Here is a 23162-nt window from a genome sequence, read left to right as displayed (position 1 = left end):
GCCCACTCCATCAGAACTGACCCTCCGACTGTGCGGCACTCCCTCAGCACTGACACCCCGACAGTGCGGCAATCCCTCAGCACTGACGCTTCGACAGTGCCCACTCCCTCAGAACTGACCCCCCGACAGTGCAGCAATCCCTCAGCACTGACGCTCTGACAGTGCCCACTCCCTCAGCGCTGACCCTCCGTCAGTGCCCAGTCCCTCAGCACTGACCCTCCGACAGTGCCCACTCCCTCAGCACTGACCCTCCGATTGTGCCCGCTCCCTCATCACTGTCCCTCCGACAGTGCCCACTCCCTCAGCGCAGACGCAGCGACAGTGCCCATTCCCTCAGCACTGACCCTCCGATAGTGCCCACTTCCTCAGCACTGTCCCTCCGACAGGGCTGCACTCCCTCAGTACTGCCCCTCCGACAGTACCCACTCCCTCAGTAGTGGCCCTCCGACAGTGCCCACTCGCACAGTACTGACCCTCCGACAGTGCCCACTCCCTCAGCACAGATTCTCAGACAGTGTTGCACTCCTTCAGCACTGACCCTCCGTCAGTGCCCACTCCGTCAGCACTGACCCTCCGACAGTGCAGCACTCCCTCAGTGCTGACCCTCCGACAGTGCCCACTTCCTCAGCACTGACGCTGCGACAGGACCCACTCCCTCAGCACTGACCCTCCGACAGTGCAGCACTCCCTCAGTGCTGACCCTTCGACAGTGCCCACCCCCTCAGCACTGACCCTACGACAGTGCGGCACTCCCTCAGCACTAACCCTCTGACAGTGCCCACTCCCTCAGCACTGACCCTCCGACAGTGCGGCACTCCCTCAGCACTGACCCCCCGACAGTGCGGCAATCCCTCAGCACTGACGCTCCGACAGTGCCCAATCCCTCAGCACTGAGCCTCTGACAGTGCCCACTCCCTCAGCGCTGACCCTCCGTCAGTGCCCAGTCCCTCAGCACTGACCCTCCGACAGTGCCCACTCCCTTAGCACCCACCCTACGACAGTGCGGCACTCCTTCAGCGCTGACCCTCTGACAGTGCCCACTCACTCAGCACTGAACCTCTGACAGTGCCCACTCCCTCAGCGCTGACCCTCCGTCAGTGCCCAGTCCCTCAGCACTGACCGTCTGACAGTCCTCACCCCCTCAGCACTCACCCTCCGACAGTGCCCACTCCCTCAGCACTGAGCCTCTGACAGTGCCCTCTCCCTCAGCAGTGACCCTCCGACAGTGCCCACTCTCAGCACTGACGCTCCGACAGTGCCCACTCCCTCAGCACTGAGCCTCTGACAGTGCCCACTCCCTCAGCGCTGACCCTCCGACAGTGCCCACTCCCTCAGCGCTGACCCTCTGACAGTGCCCACCCTCTCAGCACTGACCCTCCGACAGTGCCCACTCCCTCAGCACTGACTCTCCGACAGTGCGACATTCCCTCAGCACTGACCCTCCGACAGTGCCCACTCCCTCATCACTGACCCTCGGACAGTGCGGCATTCCCTCAGCACTGACCCTCCGAAAGTGCGGCACTCCCTCAGCACTGACCCTTCGACAGTGCCCACTCCCTCAGCACTGACCCTACGACAGTGCGGCACTCCCTCAGCACTGACCCTCTGACAGTGCCCACTCCCTCAGCACAGACCCTCCGACAGTGCCCACTCCCTCAGCACTGAACCTCCATCAGTGCCCACTCCCTCAGTACTGACCCTCCCACAGTGCCTACCCCCTCAGTACTGACCCTCCAACAGTGCGGCACTCCCTCAGCACTGACCCTCCGACAGTGCCCACTCCCTCAGCACTGACCCTCCGACAGTGCCCACTTCCTCAGTACTGACCCTCCGACAGTGCCCACTCCCTCAGTACTGACCCTCCGACAGTGCGACACTCCCTCAGCGCTGACCCTCCGACAGTGCCCACTGTCTCAGCACTGACCCTCCGACAGTGCCCACTCCCTCAGCACTGACCCTCCGACAGTGCGGCACTCCCACAGCACCGACAGTGCGGCACTCACTCAGCACTGACCCTCCGACAGTGCCCACCCCCTCAGCACTGACGCTCCGACAGTGCCAACTCCCTCAGCACTGACCCTACGACAGTGCGGCACTCCCTCAGCACTGACCCTCCGACAGTGCCCACTCCCTCAGCACTGACCCTCCGACAGTTCCCACTCCCTCAGCACTGACCCTACGACAGTGCGGCACTCCCTCAGCACTGACCCTCCGACAGTGCCCACTCCCTCAGCACTGACCCTCCAACAGTGCCCAGTCCGTCAGCACTGACCCTCCGACAGGGCGGCACTCCCACAGCACTGACTCTCCGACAGTGCCCATTCCCTCAGCACTGACCCTCCCACAGGGCGGCAATCCCTCAGCACTGACCCTCCGACAGTGCCCACTTCCTCAGCACTGACCCTCCGACAGGGCTGCACTCCCTCAGTACTGCCCCTCCGACAGTGCCCACTCCCTCAGTAGTGGCCCTCCGACAGTGCCCACTCCCTCAGCACAGATCCTCAGACAGTGTTGCACTCCTTCAGCACTGACCCTCCGTCAGTGCCCACTCCCTCAGCACTGACCCTCCAACAGGACGGCACTCCCACAGCACTGACCCTCCGACAGTGCAGCACTCCCTCAGTGCTGACCCTCCGACAGTGCCCACTTCCTCAGCACTGACGCTGCGACAGGACCCACTCCCTCTGCACTGACCCTCCGACAGTGCCCACTCCCTCAGCACTAACGCTCCGACAGTGCCCACTCCCTCAGTACTGACCCTCCGACAGTGCCCACTTCCTCAGTACTGACCCTCCGACAGTGCCCACTCCCTCAGTACTGACCCTCCGACAGTGCGACACTCCCTCAGCGCTGACCCTCCGACAGTGCCCACTCCCTCAGCACTGACCCTTCAACAGTGCCCACCCCCTCAGCACTGACCCTACGACAGTGCGGCACTCCCTCAGCACTAACCCTCTGACAGTGCCCACTCCCTCAGCACTGACCCTCCGACTGTGCGGCACTCCCTCAGCACTGACACCCCGACAGTGCGGCAATCCCTCAGCACTGACGCTCCGACAGTGCCCACTCCCTCAGCACTGACCCCCCGACAGTGTGGCAATCCCTCAGCACTGACGCTCTGACAGTGCCCACTCCCTCAGCGCTGACCCTCCGTCAGTGCCCAGTCCCTCAGCACTGACACTCCGACAGTGCCCACTCCCTTAGCACCCACCCTACGACAGTGCGGCACTCCCTCAGCGCTGACCCTCTGACAGTGCCCACTCACTCAGCACTGACGCTCTGACAGTGCCCACTCCCTCAGCACTGACCCTCCGTCAGTGCCCACCCCCTCAGCACTGACCCTCCGACAGTGCCCACTCCCTCAGCACCGACCCTCTGACAGTGCCCACTCCCTCAGCACTGACTCTCCGACAGTGCGACATTCCCTCAGCACTGACCCTCCGACAGTGCCCACTCCCTCATCACTGAACCTCCGACAGGGCGGCACTCCCTCAGCACTGCCCCTCCGACAATGCCCACTCCCTCAGTACTAACACTCCGACAGTGCGGCACTCCCACAGCACCGACAGTGCGGCACTCACTCAGCACTGACCCTCCGACAGTGCCCACCCCCTCAGTACTGACCCTCCAACAGTGCCCTCTCCCTCAGCACTGACCCCCTGACAGTGCCCTCTCCCTCAGCACTGACCCTCCGACAGTGCAGCACTCCCTCAGCACTGACCCTCCGACAGTTCCCACTCCCTCCGTACTGACCCTCCGACAGTGCGGCACTCCCACAGCACCGACAGTCCGGCACTCACTCAGCACTGACCCTCCGACAGTGACCACCCCCTCAGCACTGACGCTCCGACAGTGCCAACTCCCTCAGCACTGACCCTATGACAGTGCGGCACTCCCTCAGCACTGACCCTCCGACAGTGCCCACTCCCTCAGCACTGACCCTCCGACAGTTCTCACTCCCTCAGCACTGACCCTACGACAGTGCGGCACTCCCTCAGCACTGACCCTCCGACAGTGCCCACTCCCTCAGCACTGACCCTCCAACAGTGCCCAGTCCGTCAGCACTGACCCTCCGACAGGGCGGCACTCCCACAGCACTGACTCTCCGACAGTGCCCATTCCCTCAGCACTGACCCTCCCACAGGGCGGCAATCCCTCAGCACTGACCCTCCGACAGTGCCCACTTCCTCAGCACTGACCCTCCCACAGGGCTGCACTCCCTCAGTACTGCCCCTCCGACAATGCCCACTCCCTCAGTAGTGGCCCTCCGACAGTGCCCACTCCCTCAGCACAGATCCTCAGACAGTGTTGCACTCCTTCAGCACTGACCCTCCGTCAGTGCCCACTCCCTCAGCACTGACCCTCCAACAGGACGGCACTCCCACAGCACTGACCCTCCGACAGTGCAGCACTCCCTCAGTGCTGACCCTCCGACAGTGCCCACTTCCTCAGCACTGACGCTGCGACAGGACCCACTCCCTCTGCACTGACCCTCCGACAGTGCCCACTCCCTCAGCACTAACGCTCCGACAGTGCCCACTCCCTCAGTACTGACCCTCCGACAGTGCCCACTTCCTCAGTACTGACCCTCCGACAGTGCCCACTCCCTCAGTACTGACCCTCCGACAGTGCGACACTCCCTCAGCGCTGACCCTCCGACAGTGCCCACTCCCTCAGCACTGACCCTTCAACAGTGCCCACCCCCTCAGCACTGACCCTACGACAGTGCGGCACTCCCTCAGCACTAACCCTCTGACAGTGCCCACTCCCTCAGCACTGACCCTCCGACTGTGCGGCACTCCCTCAGCACTGACACCCCGACAGTGCGGCAATCCCTCAGCACTGACCACCCGACAGTGCGGCAATCCCTCAGCACTGACGCTCCGACAGTGCCCACTCCCTCAGCGCTGACCCTCCGTCAGTGCCCAGTCCCTCAGCACTGACCCTCCGACAGTGCCCACTCCCTTAGCACCCACCCTACGACAGTGCGGCACTCCCTCAGCGCTGACCCTCTGACAGTGCCCACTCACTCAGCACTGACGCTCTGACAGTGCCCACTCCCTCAGCACTGACCCTCCGACAGTGCCCACCCCCTCAGCACTGACCCTCCGACAGTGCCCACTCCCTCAGCACCGACCCTCTGACAGTGCCCACTCCCTCAGCACTGACCCTCCGACAGTGCCCACTCCCTCATCACTGAACCTCCGACAGGGCGGCACTCCCTCAGTACTGCCCCTCCGACAGTGCCCACTCCCTCAGTACTAACACTCCGACAGTGCGGCACTCCCACAGCACCGACAGTGCGGCACTCACTCAGCACTGACCCTCCGACAGTGCCCACCCCCTCAGCACTGACCTTCCGACAGTGCTCACTCCCTCAGCACTGACCCTACGACAGTGCGGCACTCCCTCAGCACTGACCCTCCAACAGTGCCCACTCCCACAGCACTGACTCTCCGACAGTGCCCACTCCCTCAGCACTGACCCTACGACAGTGCCCACTCCCTCAGCACTGACCCTCTGACAGTGCCCACTGCGTCAGCACTGACCCTCCGACAGGGCGGCACTCCCACAGCACCGACAGTGCGGCACTCACTCAGCACTGACCCTCCGACAGTGCCCACCTCCTCAGCACTGACCCTCCGACAGTGCCCACTCCCTCAGCACTGACCCTACGACAGTGCGGCACTCCCTCAGCACTGACCCTCCGACAGTGCTCACTCACTCAGCACTGACCCTACGACAGTGCGGCACTCCCACAGCACCGACAGTGCGGCACTCACTCAGTACTGCCCCTCCGACAGTGCCCACTCCCTCAGTAGTGGCCCTCCGACAGTGCCCACTCGCTCAGCACTGACCCTCCGACAGGGCCGCACTCCCACAGCACTGACTCTCCGACAGTGCCCACTCCCTCAGCACTGACTCTCCGACAGTGCCCAATCCCTCAGCACTGACCCTCCGACAGTGCCCACTCCCTCAGCACTGACCCTACGACAGTGCGGCACTCCCTCAGCACTGACCCTCCGACAGTGCCCACTTCCTCAGCACTGACGCTCCCACAGGGCGGCACTCCCTCAGCACTGACCCTCCGACAGTGCCCACTTCCTCAGCACTGACCCTCCCACAGGGCGGCACTCCCTCAGTACTGATCCTCAGACAGTGCCCACTTCCTCAGCACTGACCCTCCCACCGGGCGGCACTCCCTCAGTACTGATCCTCAGACAGTGTTGCACTCCCTCAGTGCTGACCCTCCGACAGTGCCCACTCCCTCAGCACTAACCCTCCGACAGTGCGGCACTCCCTCAGTGCTCACCCTCCGACAGTGCCCAGTCCCTCAGCACTGACTCTCCGAGAGTGCCCACTCCGTCAGCACTGACCCTCCGACAGGATCCACTCCCTCAGCACTGACCCTCCGACAGCGCCTACTCCCTCAGTACTGACCCTCCGACAGTGCCCACTTCCTCAGCACTGACCCTCCGACAGTGCCCACTCCCTCAGCACCGACACTCCGACAGTGCTCTCTCCCTCAGCAGTGACCCTCCGACAGTGCCCACTCACTCAGCACTGACCCTCCGACAGTGCCCACCCCCTCAGCACTGACGCTCCGACAGTGCCCACTCCCTCAGCACTGACCCTACGACAGTGTGGCACTCCCTCAGCACTGACCCTCCGACAGTGCCCACTCCGTCAGCACTGACCCTCCGACAGTGCGGCACTCCCACAGCAACGACAGTGCGGCACTCACTCAGCACTGACCCTCCGACAGTGCCCACTCCCTCAGCACTGACCCTCCGACAGTGCCCACTCCCTCAGCACTGACCCTCCGACAGGGCCACACTCCCACAGCACTGACTCTCCGACAGTGCCCACTCCCTCAGCACTGACTCTCCGACAGTGCCCACTCCCTCAGCACTGACCCTCCGACAGTGCCCTCTCCCTCAGGACTGACCCTCTGACAGTGCCCTCTCCCTCAGCAGTGACCCTCCGACAGTGCGGCACTCCCTCAGCACTGACCCTCCGACAGGGCCGCACTCCCACAGCACTGACTCTCCGACAGTGCCCACTCCCTCAGCACTGACTCTCCGACAGTGCCCTCTCCCTCAGCACTGACCCTCCGACAGTGCGGCACTCCCACAGCAACGACAGTGCCCACTCCCTCAGCAGTGACCCTCCGACAGTTCTCACTCCCTCAGCACTGACCCTACGACAGTGTGGCACTCCCTCAGCACTGACTCTCCGACAGTGCCCACTCCCTCAGCACTGACCCTCTGACAGTGCCCTCTCCCTCAGCACTGACCCTCCGACAGTGCCCACTCCCTCAGCACTGACTCTCCGACAGTGCCCACTCCCTCAGCACTGACCCTCTGACAGTGCCCTCTCCCTCAGCACTGACCCTCCGACAGTGCCCATTCCCTCAGCACTGACCCTCCGAAAGTGCGGCACTCCCTCAGCACTGACCCTCCGACAGTGCCCACTCCCTCAGCACTGACTCTCCGATAGTGCCCACTCTCAGCACTGACCCTCCGACAGTGCCCACTCCCTCAGCACTGACCCTCCGATTGTGCCCGCTCCCTCATCACTGTCCCTCCGACAGTGCCCACTCCCTCAGCGCAGACGCAGCGACAGTGCCCATTCCCTCAGCACTGACCCTCCCACAGGGCGACAATCACTCAGCACTGACCCTCCGATAGTGCCCACTTCCTCAGCACTGTCCCTCCGACAGGGCTGCACTCCCTCAGTACTGCCCCTCCGACAGTACCCACTCCCTCAGTAGTGGCCCTCCGACAGTGCAGCACTCCCTCAGTGCTGACCCTCCGACAGTGCCCACTTCCTCAGCACTGACGCTGCGACAGGACCCACTCCCTCAGCACTGACCCTCTGACAGTGCCCACTCCCTCAGCACTGACCCTCCGACAGTGCAGCACTCCCTCAGTGCTGACCCTTCGACAGTGCCCACCCCCTCAGCACTGACCCTACGACAGTGCGGCACTCCCTCAGCACTAACCCTCTGACAGTGCCCACTCCCTCAGCACTGATCCTCCGACTGTGCGGCAATCCCTCAGCACTGACGCTCCAACAGTGCCCAATCCCTCAGCACTGAGCCTCTGACAGTGCCCACTCCCTCAGCGCTGACCCTCCGTCAGTGCCCAGTCCCTCAGCACTGACCGTCTGACAGTCCTCACCCCCTCAGCACTCACCCTCCGACAGTGCCCACTCCCTCAGCACTGAGCCTCTGACAGTGCCCTCTCCCTCAGCAGTGACCCTCCGACAGTGCCCTCTCCCTCAGCAGTGACCCTCCGACAGTGCCCACCCCCTCAGTACTGACCCTCCAACAGTGCGGCACTCCCTCAGCACTGACCCTCCGACAGTTCCCACTCCCTCAGTACTGACCCTCCGACAGTGCCCACTCCCTCAGCACTGACCCTACAACAGTGCCCACTCCCTCAGCACTGACCCTCTGACAGTGCCCACTCCCTCAGCAATGACCCTCTGACAGTGCCCGCTCCCTCAGCACTGACCCTCCGACAGGGCGGCACTCCCTCAGCACTGACCCTCCGACAGTGCCCGCTCCCTCATCACTGACCCTCCGACAGTGCGGCACTCCCTCAGCACTGACCCTCCGACAGTGCCCGCTCCCTCAGCACTGACCCTCCGACAGTGCCCACTCCCTCAGTCCTAACCCTCCGACAGTGCCCACTCCCTCAGCACTGACCCTCCAACAGTGCCCCAGCACTGACCCTCTGACAGTGCCCACTCCCTCAGTTGTGGCCCTCCGACAGTACCCACTCCTTCAGCACTGATCCTCAGACAGTGTGGCACTCCTTCAGCACTGACCCTCCATCAGTGCCCACTCCCTCAGCACTTACCCTCCGACAGTGCAGCACTCCCTCAGTACTGTCCTTCCGACAGAGCCCACTCCCTCAGCACTGACTCTCCGACAGTGCCCACTCTGTCAGCACTGACTCTCCGACAGTGCCCACTCCCTCAGTACTGACCCTCCGACAGTGCCCACTCCCTCAGCACTGACCCTCCGACAGTGCTCACTCCCTCAGCACTGACCCTCTGACAGTGCCCACCCCCTCAGCACTGACCCTACGACAGTGCGGCACTCCCTCAGCACTGACCCTCTGACAGTGCCGACTCCCTCAGCACTGACCCTCCGACAGTGCAGCACTCCCTCAGCACTGACCCTCCGACAGTGCGGCATTCCCTCAGCACTAACCCTCCGACAGTGCAGCACTCCCTCAGCACTGACCCTCGGACAGTGCCCACTCCCTCAGCACTGACCCTACGACAGTGCCCACTCCCTCAGCGCTGACCCTCCGTCAGTGCCCAGTCCCTCAGCACTGACCCTCTGACAGTGCCCACTCCCTTAGCACCCACCCTACGACAGTGCGGCACTCCCTCAGCGCTGACCCTCTGACAGTGCCCACTCACTCAGCACTGAACCTCTGACAGTGCCCACTCCCTCAGCGCTGACCCTCCGTCAGTGCCCAGTCCCTCAGCACTGACCGTCTGACAGTCCTCACCCCCTCAGCACTCACCCTCCGACAGTGCCCACTCCCTCAGCACTGAGCCTCTGACACTGCCCTCTCCCTCAGCAGTGACCCTCCGACAGTGCCCTCTCCCTCAGCAGTGACCCTCCGACAGTGCCCACCCCCTCAGTACTGACCCTCCAACAGTGCGGCACTCCCTCAGTACTGACCCTCTGACAGTGCCCACTCCTCAGCACTGACCCTCCGACAGTTCCCACTCCCTCAGTACTGACCCTCCGACAGTGCCCACTCCCTCAGCACTGACCCTCCGACAGTGCCCACTCCCTCAGCACTGACCCTCTGACAGTGCCCACTCCCTCAGCAATGACCCTCTGACAGTGCCCGCTCCCTCAGCACTGACCCTCCGACAGGGCGGCACTCCCTCAGCACTGACCCTCCGACAGTGCCCGCTCCCTCATCACTGACCCTCCGACAGTGCGGCACTCCCTCAGCACTGACCCTCCGACAGTGCCCGCTCCCTCAGCACTGACCCTCCGACAGTGCCCACTCCCTCAGTCCTAACCCTCCGACAGTGCCCACTCCCTCAGCACTGAGCCTCTGACAGTGCCCTCTCCCTCAGCAGTGACCCTCCAACAGTGCCCACTCCCTCAGCACTGACCCTCCAACAGTGCCCCAGCACTGACCCTCTGACAGTGCCCACTCCCTCAGTTGTGGCCCTCCGACAGTACCCACTCCTTCAGCACTGATCCTCAGACAGTGTGGCACTCCTTCAGCACTGACCCTCCATCAGTGCCCACTCCCTCAGCACTTACCCTCCGACAGTGCAGCACTCCCTCAGTACTGTCCTTCCGACAGAGCCCACTCCCTCAGCACTGACTCTCCGACAGTGCCCACTCCGTCAGCACTGACTCTCCGACAGTGCCCACTCCCTCAGTACTGACCCTCCGACAGTGCCCACTCCCTCAGCACTGACCCTCCGACAGTGCTCACTCCCTCAGCACTGACCCTCTGACAGTGCCCACCCCCTCAGCACTGACCCTACGACAGTGCGGCACTCCCTCAGCACTGACCCTCCGACAGTGCCGACTCCCTCAGCACTGACTCTCCGACAGTGCAGCACTCCCTCAGCACTGACCCTCCGACAGTGCGGCATTCCCTCAGCACTAACCCTCCGACAGTGCAGCACTCCCTCAGCACTGACCCTCGGACAGTGCCCACTCCCTCAGCACTGACCCTACGACAGTGCGGCACTCCCTCAGCACTGACCCTCCGACAGTGCGGCATTCCCTCAGCACTGACCCTCTGACAGTGCGGCACTCCCTCAGCACTGACCCTCTGACAGTGCCCACTCCCTCAGCACTGACCCTCTGACAGTGCCCACTCCCTCAGCACTGACCCTCCGACAGTGCGTCACTCCCTCAGTACTCACCCTCCGACAGTGCCCACTCCCTCATCACTGACCCTCCGACAGTGCGGCACTCCCTCAATACTGACCCTCTGACAGTTCCCACTCCCTCAGTACTCACCCTCCGACAGTGCCTACTCCCTCAGCACTGACCCTCCGACAGTGCGGCACTCCCTCAGTACTGACCCTCCGACAGGATCCACTCCCTCAGCACTGACCCTCTGACAGTGCCTACCCCCTCAGTACTGACCCTCCGACAGTGCGGCACTCCCTCAGTACTGACCCTCCGACAGGATCCACTCCCTCAGCACTGACCCTCCGACAGTGCCCACCCCCTCAGTACTGACCCTCCGACAGTGCGGCACTCCCTCAGTACTGACCCTCCGACAGGATCCACTCCCTCAGCACTGACCCTCCGACAGTGCCCACCCCCTCAGTACTGACCCTCCAACAGTGCGGCACTCCCTCAGCACTGACCCTCCGACAGTGCCCACTCCCTCAGCACTGACCCTCCGACAGTGCCCACTCCCTCAGCACTGACCCTCCGACAGTGCCCACTCCCTCATCACTGACCCTCCGACAGTGCGGCACTCCCTCAATACTGACCCTCCGACAGTTCCCACTCCCTCAGTACTCACCCTCCGACAGTGCCCACTCCCTCAGCACTGACCCTCCGACAGTGCGGCACTCCCTCAGTACTGACCCTCCGACAGGATCCACTCCCTCAGTACTGACCCTCCGACAGGATCCACTCCCTCCGCACTGACCCTCCGACAGTGCCCACCCCCTCAGTACTGACCCTCCGACAGTGCGGCCCACTGCTGTGATGTGGGATGCTGGTGCTGTGTACAGCGCTGTCTCCTACCTGCTCTCCCACGATGTGCTGTATTTCCTCCCAGGTGTCATTGCTCCCCTGTTTGAAGATGACCACCTTCCCCGTGTGTCGGTACCGCGGTGCTCCCACCAGGAAGTACGCGAGCCCTCCCCGTGTGGCTTTCTGCACTGAGTATCCTGGTGAGAGACGACAGGCAGGGGGACCGCGGTCAGGCTCAGTGGGAGGGATTCCGGCCCACCGGCTGAGGGATGGACTCTACCTTTGTCTTCCATCGAGAGGAAGGAGTTGGACCGATGACGGACTCAGAAAAGATTGAGGAGGATGTTGGAGGGTTGGAGGCTGGACAGGCTGGGGCGGTTTTCCCTGGAGCGTCGGAGGCTGAGGGGTCACCTTCATCACGAGGGTGGGGTATATAGACACGGTCTTTTCCCCCTGGGGTGGGGGAGCCGCGGCCCCAGGGGTTTCGGGTGGTGGTGTGTCTGTGGGATGAGCTGCCAGGGGACGGGCTGGAGGCCGCAGTGACAAGGTGGATGTGGACATGGATGGGAAGGGATTCCAGGGAGATGGACCATGGGCTGGGAATGGGCACCCGATTCGTTTCGGGATATCTGGGTCAGCATGGATGAGATGGGCAGAAGGGTCTGTTTCTCAATGACTAGCTGACTTGAGCGACCCCAGAGGAACGTCAGACTGCAGCTTACCCACCTCCCCCTGGGCTCTCCGTCCCCATCCCCCCCACAGCAACCCCCCGTACTGTCCCTGTCCCTGGGGATGGCGGGGACACGGTAGAGAGAGCCTTACCCCTGCCCTATGAGAGTGTGTGAGGGGGACACGGTAGAGGAAGCCTTACCCCTGCCCTATGAGAGTGTGTGAGGGGGACACGGTAGAGGGAGCCTTACCGGTGTAGGCGACGTTTTGCTCACTCAGTGTCAGGTAACTGACCCTCTGGGTATCTCGGTGATAAAAGGCCACTCCGCCCGTCCATCCATACGCTCCCGGTGTCCCCATCACCACAGCATCCTGAAACCGGAATTCAGCCCATCACCGCCGGGCCGTGTTATCCCACAGCCCAGCCCATCACCCATCGCTCCCCCTGCTATCCCCCCGGGCCTGGCCCATCACCCATCGCTCCCCCTGCTATCCCCCCAGGCCTGGCCCATCACCCATCGCTCCCCCTGCTATCCCCCAGCCCAGCCCATTACCCATCGCTCCCCCTGCTATCCCCCCGGGCCTGGCCCATCACCCATCGCTCCCCCTGCTATCCCCCAGCCCGGCCCATCACCCATCGCTCCCCCTGCTATCCCCCCAGCCCGGCCCATCACCCATCGCTCCCCCTGCTATCCCCCCGGGCCTGGCCCATCACCCATCGCTCCCCCTGCTATCCCCCCACCCCCGGCCCGGCCCATCACCCATCGCTCCCCCTGCTATCCCCCCTGAGTCCCACCCCATCTAAGCTCCAAGTGCCCTGACGGCCCTGAACACACTGACCAAGTCCTGGCCCATCTGCCCGGGCTGTGACTGCGCCCTCACCGATGTCAGGAGGGAGCTGAATCCTTCCTGGGCCATTTCATTCTGGAAGACAGTGAGATTCTCAGCTCCATGGGATCCTGGAGAGATCACAGACGCACGGACGTTACACCAGGGACCAGCTTCCTCTGCAATACTAACCTCACGTGTCACACACCCTCTCCCTGTCACTGTCTCTCTCTATCGCCCCTAAACTCTCTAACCCCCTGCACACACTCAATCTCCCCCCCACCCTCTCACTCTCCCCCCCACCCTCTCACTCTCCCCCCCACTCTCTCACTCTCCCCCACCCTCTCACTCTCCCCCCCACTCTCTCACTCTCCCCCACCCTCTCACTCTCCCCCCCCACAATCTCCCCGCCACCCTCTCACTCACCCCCCACACTCTCACTCTCCCCCACCCTCTCACTCTCCCCCCCACCCTTTCACTCTCCCCCCCACACTCTCACTCTCCCCCCCACTCTCTCACTCTCCCCCACACTCTCTCACTCTCCCCCCCACTCTCTCACTCTCCCCCACACACTCTCACTCTCCCCCACCCTCTCACTCTCCCCCCCACTCTCTCACTCTCCCCCACACACTCTCACTCTCCCCCACCCTCTCACTCTCCCCCACACTCTCTCACTCTCCCCCACCCTCTCACTCTCCCCCCCACTCTCTCACTCTCCCCCACCCTCTCACTCTCCCCCCCCCACAATCTCCCCGCCACCCTCTCACTCACCCCCCACACTCTCACTCTCCCCCCACCCTCTCACTCTCCCCCCCACTCTCTCACTCTCCACCCCACTCTCTCACTCTCCCCCACACACTCTCACTCTCCCCCCCGCCACTCTCTCACTCTCCCCCCCCCCAACTCTCTCACTCTCCCCCCCACTCTCTCACTCTCCCCCCCACTCTCTCACTCTCCCCCCCACCCTCTCTGTCTCGGTGCTGACACCCCCGGTCTCCCCCCGTCTCTCTGAGTGCATACCCTCGATGGCGAAGATTTTGGCCTGGAGTTGTTCCTGGATGGTTTTGAGAGCGTCGAAGTTCTGGATGGAGAAGACGGTGTGGGTGCTGCTGTTGGAGGCGATCAGCTCCAGCTCCTTCCGGCCGTCCACACCCTGAAAATCCGGGCCCACCTGGGACAGGGGGAACAGAGAGGGAGAGAGACAGGGGCTCACAGCATGGGGTGGGGGGTGACAGGGGGGGATGGGGGTGTGATGAGGGTGTGATGGGGGTGTGATGGGGGTGTGATGAGGGTGTGATGGGGGTGTGATGGGGGTGTGATGAGGGTGTGATGGGGGTGTGATGGGGGTGTGATGGGGGTGTGATGGGGGTGTGATGGGGGTGTGATGAGGGTGTGATGGGGGTGTGATGGGGGTGTGATGGGACTTTGATGGGGGTGTGATGGGGGTGTGATGAGGGTGTGATGGGGGTGTGATGGGGGTGTGATGGGACTTTGATGGGGGTGTGATGGGGGTGTGATGAGGGTGTGATGGGTTGTGATGGGTTGTGATGGGGGTGTGATGGGGGTGTGATGGGGGTGTGATGGGGGTGTGATGGGGTGTGATGGGGGTGTGATGGGGGTGTGATGGGGGTGTGATGGGACTTTGATGGGGGTGTGATGAGGGTGTGATGGGGGTGTGATGGGGGTGTGATGGGACTTTGATGGGGGTGTGATGCGGGTGTGATGGGGGTGTGATGGGGTGTGATGGGTTGTGATGGGTTGTGATGGGGGTGTGATGGGGGTGTGATGGGGTGTGATGGGGGTGTGATGGGGGTGTGATGGGACTTTGATGGGGGTGTGATGAGGGTGTGATGGGGGTGTGATGGGGGTGTGATGGGGGTGTGATGGGGGTGTGATGGGGCTTTGATGGGGGTGTAATGGGGGTGTGATGGGGGTGTGATGGGGCTTTGATGGGGGTGTGATGGGGGTGTGATGGGGCTTTGATGGGGGTGTGATGGGGGTGTGATGGGGCGTGTGATGGGAGTGTGATGGGGGTGTGATGAGGGTGTGATGAGGGTGTGATGGGGTGTGATGGGGGTGTGATGGGGGTGTGATGGGGGTGTGATGGGGCTTTGATGGGGGTGTGATGGGGCTTTGATGGGGGTGTGATGGGGGTGTGATGGGGGTGTGATGGGGCTTTGATGGGGGTGTGATGGGGGTGTGATGGGGCTTTGATGGGGTGTGATGGGGCTTTGATGGGGGTGTGATGGGGGTGTGATGGGGGTGTGATGGGGCTTTGATGGGGGTGTGATGGGGCTTTGATGGGGGTGTGATGGGGGTGTGATGAGGGTGTGATGGGGCTTTGATGGGGGTGTGATGGGGGTGTGATGGGGGTGTGATGGGGGGTGTGATGGGGGTGTGATGGGGTGTGATGGGTTGTGATGGGTTGTGATGGTGGTGTGATGGGTGTGTGATGGGGGTGTGATGGGGCTTTGATGGGGGTGTGATGGGGATGTGATGGGGGTGTGATGGGGTTGTGATGGGGGTGTGATGGGGATGTGATGGGGGTGTGATGGGTGTGATGGGGGTGTGATGGGGGTGTAATGGAGCTTTGATGGGGGTGTGATGGGGGTGTGATGGGGCTGTGATGGGGCGTGTGATGGGGTGCGATGGGGGTGTGATGGGGGTGTGATGGAGCTTTGATGGGGGTGTGATGGGGGTGTGATGGAGCTTTGATGGGGTGTGATGGGGGTGTGATGGGGCATGTGATGGGGTGCGATGGGAATGTGAAGGGGGTGTGATGAGGGGTGCGATGCGGGTGTGATGGGGGTGTGATTGGGGTGTGATGGGGGTGTGATTGGTGTGTGATGGGGGTGTGATGGGCGTGTGATGGGGGTGTGATGGGGTGTGATGGGGGTGTGATGGGTTGTGATGGGGGTGTGATGGGCGTGTGATGGGGTGTGATGGGGGTGTGATGGGGGTGTGATGGGGGTGTGATGGGGGTGTGATGGGAGTGTGATGGGGGTGTGATGGGGGTGTGATGGGGGTGTGATGGGGGTGTGATGGGGGGTGTGATGGGGCTTTGATGGGGGTGTCATGGGGGTGTGATGGGGGCGTGTGATGGGTGTGTGATGGGGATGTGTTGGGGGTGTGATGGGGGTGTGATGGGGGGTGTGATGGGGGTGTGATGGGAGTGTGATGGGGGTGTGATGGGGGTGTGATGGGGGTGTGATGGGGATGTGATGGGGGTGTGATGGGGGTGTGATGGGGGTGTGATGGGGCTTTGATTGGCGTGTGATGGGGGTGTGATGGGGGTGTGATGGGGGTGTGATGGGGGTGTGATGGGGGTGTGATGGGGCTTTGATTGGCGTGTGATGGGGGTGTGATGGGGGTGTGATGGGGGTGTGATGGGGATGTGTTGGGGGTGTGATGGGGCTTTGATTGGCGTGTGATGGGGGTGTGATGGGGGTGTGATGGGGGTGTGATGGGGATGTGTTGGGGGTGTGATGGGGGTGTGATGGGGATGTGTTGGGGGTGTGATGGGGGTGTGATGGGGATGTGTTGGGGGTGTGATGGGGGTGTGATGGGGCTTTGATTGGCGTGTGATGGGGGTGTGATGGGGGTGTGATGGGGGTGTGATGGGGATGTGTTGGGGGTGTGATGGGGATGTGTTGGGGTGTGATGGGGGTGTGATGGGGGTGTGATGGGGGTGTGTTGGGGGTGTGATGGGGGTGTGATGGGAGTGTGATGGGGGTGTGATGGGAGTGTGATGGGGGTGTGATGGGGATGTGTTGGGGGTGTGATGGGGGTGTGATGGGGCTTTGATGGGCGTGTGATGGGGGTGTGATGGGGGTGTGATGGGGGTGTGATGGGGATGTGTTGGGGGTGTGATGGGGATGTGTTGGGGGTGTGATGGGGGTGTGATGGGGGTGTGATGGGGATGTGTTGGGGGTGTGATGGGGGTGTGATGGGGGTGTGATGGGAGTGTGCTGGGAGTGTGATGGGGGTGTGATGGGGGTGTGATGGGCGTGTGATGGGCGTGTGATGGGCGTGTGATGGGGATGTGTTGGGGATGTGTTGGGGGTGTGATGGGGGTGTGATGGGGCGTGTGATGGGGATTTGATGGGAATGTGAAGGGGGTGTGATGAGGAGTGCGATGGGGTGTGATGGGGGTGTGATGGGGGTGTGATGGGGCTTTGATGGGCGTGTGATGGGGGTGTGATGGGAGTGTGATGGGGCTTTGATGGGCGTGTGATGGGGCTTTGATGTGCGTGTGATGGGCGTGTGATGGGAGTGTGATGGGGTGTGATGGGGGTGTGATGGGGGTGTGATGGGGGTGTGATGGGGGTGTGATAGGGGTGTGATGGGCGTGTGATGGGGGTGTGATGGGGGTGTGATGGGGGTGTGATGGGCGTGTGATGGGGTGTGATGGGGGTGTGATGGGGGTGTGATGAGGTTGTGATGGGGGTGTGATGGGGGTGTGATGGGTGTGTGATGAGGGGTGTGATGGGGGTGTGATGAGGTTGTGATGGGGGTGTGATGGGGGTGTGATGGGGGTGTGATGTAGCTTTGATGAGAGTGAGATGGGGGTGTGATGGTGGTGTGTTGGGGGTGTGATGGGGTTGTGATGGGTGTGTGATGGGGGTGTGATGGTGCTTTGATGGGGGTGTGATGGGGGTGTGATGGAGCTTTGATGGCAATGTGATGGAGGTGTGATGGAGGTGTGATGGGGATGTGATGGGCGTGTGATGGGGGTGTGATGGGGCGTGTGATGGGGGTGTGATGGAGCTTTGATGGGGTGTGATGGGGGTGTGATGGGGCTGTGATGGGGCGTGTGATGGGGGTGTGATGAGGGGTGTGATGGGGGTGTGATGGGGGTGTGATGGGGGTGTGATGGGGGTGTGATTGGTGTGTGATGGGCGTGTGATGGGGGTGTGATTGGTGTGTGATGGGGGTGTGATGGGGTGTGTGATGGGGGTGTGATGGGGGTGTGATGGGGTGTGTGATGGGGGTGTGATGGGCGTGTGATGGGGTTGTGATGGGGGGTTTGATGGGGGGTGTGATGGGTGTGAGCTGGGATGTGTGATGGCGTGTGTGATGGGGGGTGTGATGGGGGCGTGATGGGGATTTTAAGGGCGTGTGATGGGGGTGTGATGGGGGGTGTGATGGGGGTGTGATGGGGTTGTGATGGGGGGTGTGATGGGGGGTGTGATGGGTGTGATGGGGGTTGTGATGGGGGGTGTGATGTGGGTTGTGATGGGCGTGTGATGGGGTTGTGATGGGGGGTGTGATGGGGGGTGTGATGGGGGGTGTGATTGGTGTGAGCTGGGATGTGTGATGGCGTGTGCGATGGGAGTGTGATGGAGGTGTGATGGGGATGTGTTGGGGGTGTGTTGGTGGTGTGATGGGGGTGTGATGGGGGTGTGATGGGGTTGTGATGGGGGTTGTGATGGGGGGTGTGATGGGTGTGATGGGGGTGTGATGGGCGTGTGATGGGTGTGAGCTGGGATGTGTGATGGGGTGTGTGATGGGGTGTGATGGGGCTTTGATGGGCGTGTGATGGGGGTGTGATGGGGTGTGATCGGGGTGTGATGGGGGTGTGATGGGGGTGTGATGGGGTTGTGATGGGCGTGTGATGGGGTTGTGATGGGGGGTGTGATGGGGATGTGATTGGGGTGTGATGGGGGTGTGATGGGGGTGTGATGGGGATGTGTTTGGGGTGTGATGGGGGTGTGATGGGGGGTGTGATGGGGGTTGTGATGGGCGTGTGATGGGGTGTGATGGGTGTGAGCTGGGATGTGTGATGGCGTGTGTAATGGGGGTGTGATGGGGGTGTGATGGGGGTATGATGGGGGTGTGATGGGCGTGTATTGGGGGTGTGATGGGGGTGTGATGGGAGTGTGATTGGTGTGTGATGGGGTCGTGATGGGGTGTGTGATGGGGGTGTGATGGGGTGTGATGGGGGTGTGATGTGGGGGTGTTGGGGGTGTGATGGGGTGTGTGATGGGGGTGTGATGGGGGTGTGATGGGGTGTGATGGGGGTGTGATGGGGGTGTGATGGGGGTGTGATGGGGTGTGTGATGGGGTGTGTGATGGGGTGTGATGGGGCTTTGATGGGCGTGTGATGGGGTAGTGATGGGGGTGTGATGGGGGTGTGATGGGGTGTGATCGGGGTGTGATGGGGGTGTGATGGGGTTGTGATGGGCGTGTGATGGGGTTGTGATGGGGGGTGTGATGGGGGGTGTGATGGGGGTGTGATTGGGGTGTGATGGGGGTGTGATGGGGGTGTGATGGGGGTGTGATGGGGGTGTGATTGGGGTGTGATGGGGGTGTGATGGGGGTGTGATGGGGGGTGTGATGGGGGTTGTGATGGGCGTGTGATGGGCGTGTGATGGGCGTGTGATGGGGGTGTGATGGGGGTGTGATGGGGGTGTGATTGGGGTGTGATGGGGGTGTGATGGGGGGTGTGATGGGGGTTGTGATGGGCGTGTGATGGGCGTGTGATGGGCGTGTGATGGGGGTGTGATGGGTGTGAGCTGGGATGTGTGATGGCGTGTGTAATGGGGGTGTGATGGGGGTGTGATGGGGGTGTGATGGGGGTGTGATGGGGGTGTGATGGGGTGTGTGATGGGGTGTGTGATGGGGTGTGATGGGGCTTTGATGGGCGTGTGATGGGGTTGTGATGGGGGTGTGATGGGGTGTGATCGGGGTGTGATGGGGGTGTGATGGGGGTTGTGATGGGCGTGTGATGGGGGGTGTGATGGGGGTGTGATGGGGGTGTGATTGGGGTGTGATTGGGGTGTGATGGGGGTGTGATGGGGGTGTGATGGGGGTGTGATGGGGGTGTGATGGGGTGTGTGATGGGGTGTGTGATGGGTGTGTGATGGGGGTGTGATGGGGGTGTGATGGGGGTGTGATTGGGGTGTGATTGGGGTGTGATTGGGGTGTGATGGGGGTGTGATGGGGGTGTGATGGGGGTGTGATGGGGGTGTGATGGGGTGTGATGGGGTGTGTGATGGGTGTGTGATGGGGGTGTGATGGGGGTGTGATGGGGCTTTGATGGGCGTGTGATGGGGTGTGATTGGGGTGTGATGGGGGTGTGATGGGGGTGTGATGGGGGTGTGATGGGGGTGTGATGGGGTGTGTGATGGGTGTGTGATGGGGGTGTGATGGGGGTGTGATGGGGCTTTGATGGGCGTGTGATGGGGTTGTGATGGGGTGTGATGGGGGTGTGATGGGGGTGTGATGGGGGTGTGATGGGCTGTGATCGGGGTGTGATGGGGGTGTGATGGGGTGTGATGGGGGTGTGATGGGGTGTGTGATGGGTGTGTGATGGGGTGTGTGATGGGGTGTGATGGGGGTGTGATGGGGCTTTGATGGGCGTGTGATGGGGGGTGTGATTGGGGTGTGATGGGGGTGTGATGGGGGTGTGATGGGGGTGTGATGGGGGTGTGATGGGGGTGTGATGGGGGAGTGATGGGGCTGTGATGGGGGTGTGATGGGGGGTGTGATGGGGGTTGTGATGGGTGTGTGATGGGGGTGTGATGGGTGTGAGCTGGGATGTGTGATGGCGTGTGTGATGGGAGTGTGATGGGGATGTGATGGGGGTGTGATGGGGTGTGATCGGGGTGTGATGGGGGTGTGATGGGGGTTGTGTTGGGCGTGTGATGGGGTTGTGATGGGGGGTGTGATGGGGTGTGATCGGGGTGTGATGGGGGTGTGATGGGCGTGTGATGGGGTTGTGATGGGGGGTGTGATGGGCTGTGATCGGGGTGTGATGGGGGTGTGATGGGGGTTGTGTTGGGCGTGTGATGGGGTTGTGATGGGGGGTGTGATGGGGGGTGTGATGGGGGTGTGATGGGGGTTGTGTTGGGCGTGTGATGGGGTTGTGATGGGGGGTGTGATGGGGTTGTGATGGGGGTGTGATGGGCGTGTGATGGGTGTGTGATGGGGGTGTGATGGGGGTGTGATGGGGGTGTGATGGGTGTGAGCTGGGATGTGTGATGGCGTGTGTAATGGGGGTGTGATGGGGGTGTGATGGGGGTTGTGATGGGCGTGTGATGGGCGTGTGATGGGTGTGTGATGGGGGTGTGATGGGTGTGAGCTGGGATGTGTGATGGCGTGTGTAATGGGGGTGTGATGGGGGTGTGATGGGGGTGTGATGGGGGAGTGATGGGGCTGTGATGGGGGTGTGATGGGGGGTGTGATGGGGGTTGTGATGGGTGTGTGATGGGGGTGTGATGGGGGTGTGATGGGGTTGTGATGGGGGTTGTGATGGGGGGTGTGATGGGTGTGATGGGGGTGTGATGGGCGTGTGATGGGTGTGAGCTGGGATGTGTGATGGGGTGTGTGATGGGGTGTGATGGGGCTTTGATGGGCGTGTGATGGGGTTGTGATGGGGGTGTGATGGGGGTGTGATGGGGTGTGATCGGGGTGTGATGGGGGTGTGATGGGGGTGTGATGGGGGTGTGATGGGGTTGTGATGGGGGGTGTGATGGGGGTGTGATTGGGGTGTGATGGGGGTGTGATGGGGGTGTGATGGGGATGTGATTGGGGTGTGATGGGGGTGTGATGGGGGGTGTGATGGGGGTTGTGATGGGCGTGTGATGGGGTGTGATGGGTGTGAGCTGGGATGTGTGATGGCGTGTGTAATGGGGGTGTGATGGGGGTGTGATGGGGTGTGATGGGGGTGTGATGGGGGTGTGATGGGCGTGTATTGGGGGTGTGATGGGGGTGTGATGGGGGTGTGATTGGTGTGTGATGGGGTCGTGATGGGGTGTGTGATGGGGGTGTGATGGGGTGTGATGGGGGTGTGATGTGGGGGTGTTGGGGGTGTGATGGGGTGTGTGATGGGGGTGTGATGGGGCTGTGATGGGGTGTGATGGGGGTGTGATGGGGGTGTGATGGGGGTGTGATGGGGTGTGTGATGGGGTGTGTGATGGGGTGTGATGGGGCTTTGATGGGCGTGTGATGGGGTAGTGATGGGGGTGTGATGGGGGTGTGATGGGGGTGTGATGGGGGTTGTGATGGGGTTGTGATGGGGGGTGTGATGGGGGGTGTGATGGGGGTGTGATGGGGGTGTGATGGGGGGTGTGATGGGGGTTGTGATGGGCGTGTGATGGGCGTGTGATGGGCGTGTGATGGGGGTGTGATGGGTGTGAGCTGGGATGTGTGATGGCGTGTGTAATGGGGGTGTGATGGGGGTGTGATGGGGGTGTGATGGGGGTGTGATGGGGTGTGTGATGGGGGTGTGATGTGGGTGTGATGGGGGTGTGATGGGGTGTGTGATGGGGTGTGTGATGGGGTGTGATGGGGCTTTGATGGGCGTGTGATGGGGTTGTGATGGGGGTGTGATGGGGGGTGTGATGGGGGTGTGATGGGGGTGTGATGGGGGTGTGATTGGGGTGTGATTGGGGTGTGATTGGGGTGTGATGGGGGTGTGATGGGGGTGTGATGGGCGTGTGATGGGGGTATGATGGGTGTGAGCTGGGATGTGTGATGGCGTGTGTAATGGGGGTGTGATGGGGGTGTGATGGGGGTGTGATGGGGGTGTGATGGGGGTGTGATGGGGCTTTGATGGGCGTGTGATGGGGTTGTGATGGGGGTGTGATGGGGGTGTGATGGGGGTGTGATGGGGGTGTGATGGGGGTGTGATGGGCTGTGATCGGGGTGTGACGGGGGTGTGATGGGGGTGTGATGGGGGTGTGATGGGGGTGTGATGGGGGTGTGATTGGGGTGTGATGGGGGTGTGATGGGGGGTGTGATGGGGGTTGTGATGGGCGTGTGATGGGCATGTGATGGGCGTGTGATGGGGGTGTGATGGGTGTGAGCTGGGATGTGTGATGGCGTGTGTAATGGGGGTGTGATGGGGGTGTGATGGGGGTGTGATGGGGTGTGTGATGGGGTGTGATGGGGGTGTGATGGGGTGTGTGATGGGGTGTGATGGGGGTGTGATGGGGGTGTGATGGGG

General features: G+C 62.3%; 1 protein-coding gene across 1 annotated transcript in view; it reads right to left on the bottom strand.

Moving 5' to 3' along the window:
• Nucleotides 1-23162, bottom strand: part of LOC132833540 (integrin alpha-X-like) — a 199313-nt gene that overhangs the window by 134764 nt on the left and 41387 nt on the right. Inside the window, exons 3-6 of the mRNA XM_060851901.1 lie at nt 14234-14384; nt 13268-13344; nt 12637-12757; nt 11768-11913 (exon numbers count right to left, since the gene is read on the bottom strand). Of these exons, the coding sequence (XP_060707884.1) occupies nt 11768-11913; nt 12637-12757; nt 13268-13344; nt 14234-14384 (495 nt within the window). The remainder of the gene's footprint in view (nt 1-11767; nt 11914-12636; nt 12758-13267; nt 13345-14233; nt 14385-23162) is intronic.

The sequence above is a fragment of the Hemiscyllium ocellatum genome, chromosome 37, assembly GCF_020745735.1.
Source record: "Hemiscyllium ocellatum isolate sHemOce1 chromosome 37, sHemOce1.pat.X.cur, whole genome shotgun sequence".
NCBI classification, from domain to species: domain Eukaryota; kingdom Metazoa; phylum Chordata; class Chondrichthyes; order Orectolobiformes; family Hemiscylliidae; genus Hemiscyllium; species Hemiscyllium ocellatum.
This window is presented reverse-complemented; position numbering and strand designations above follow the sequence as displayed.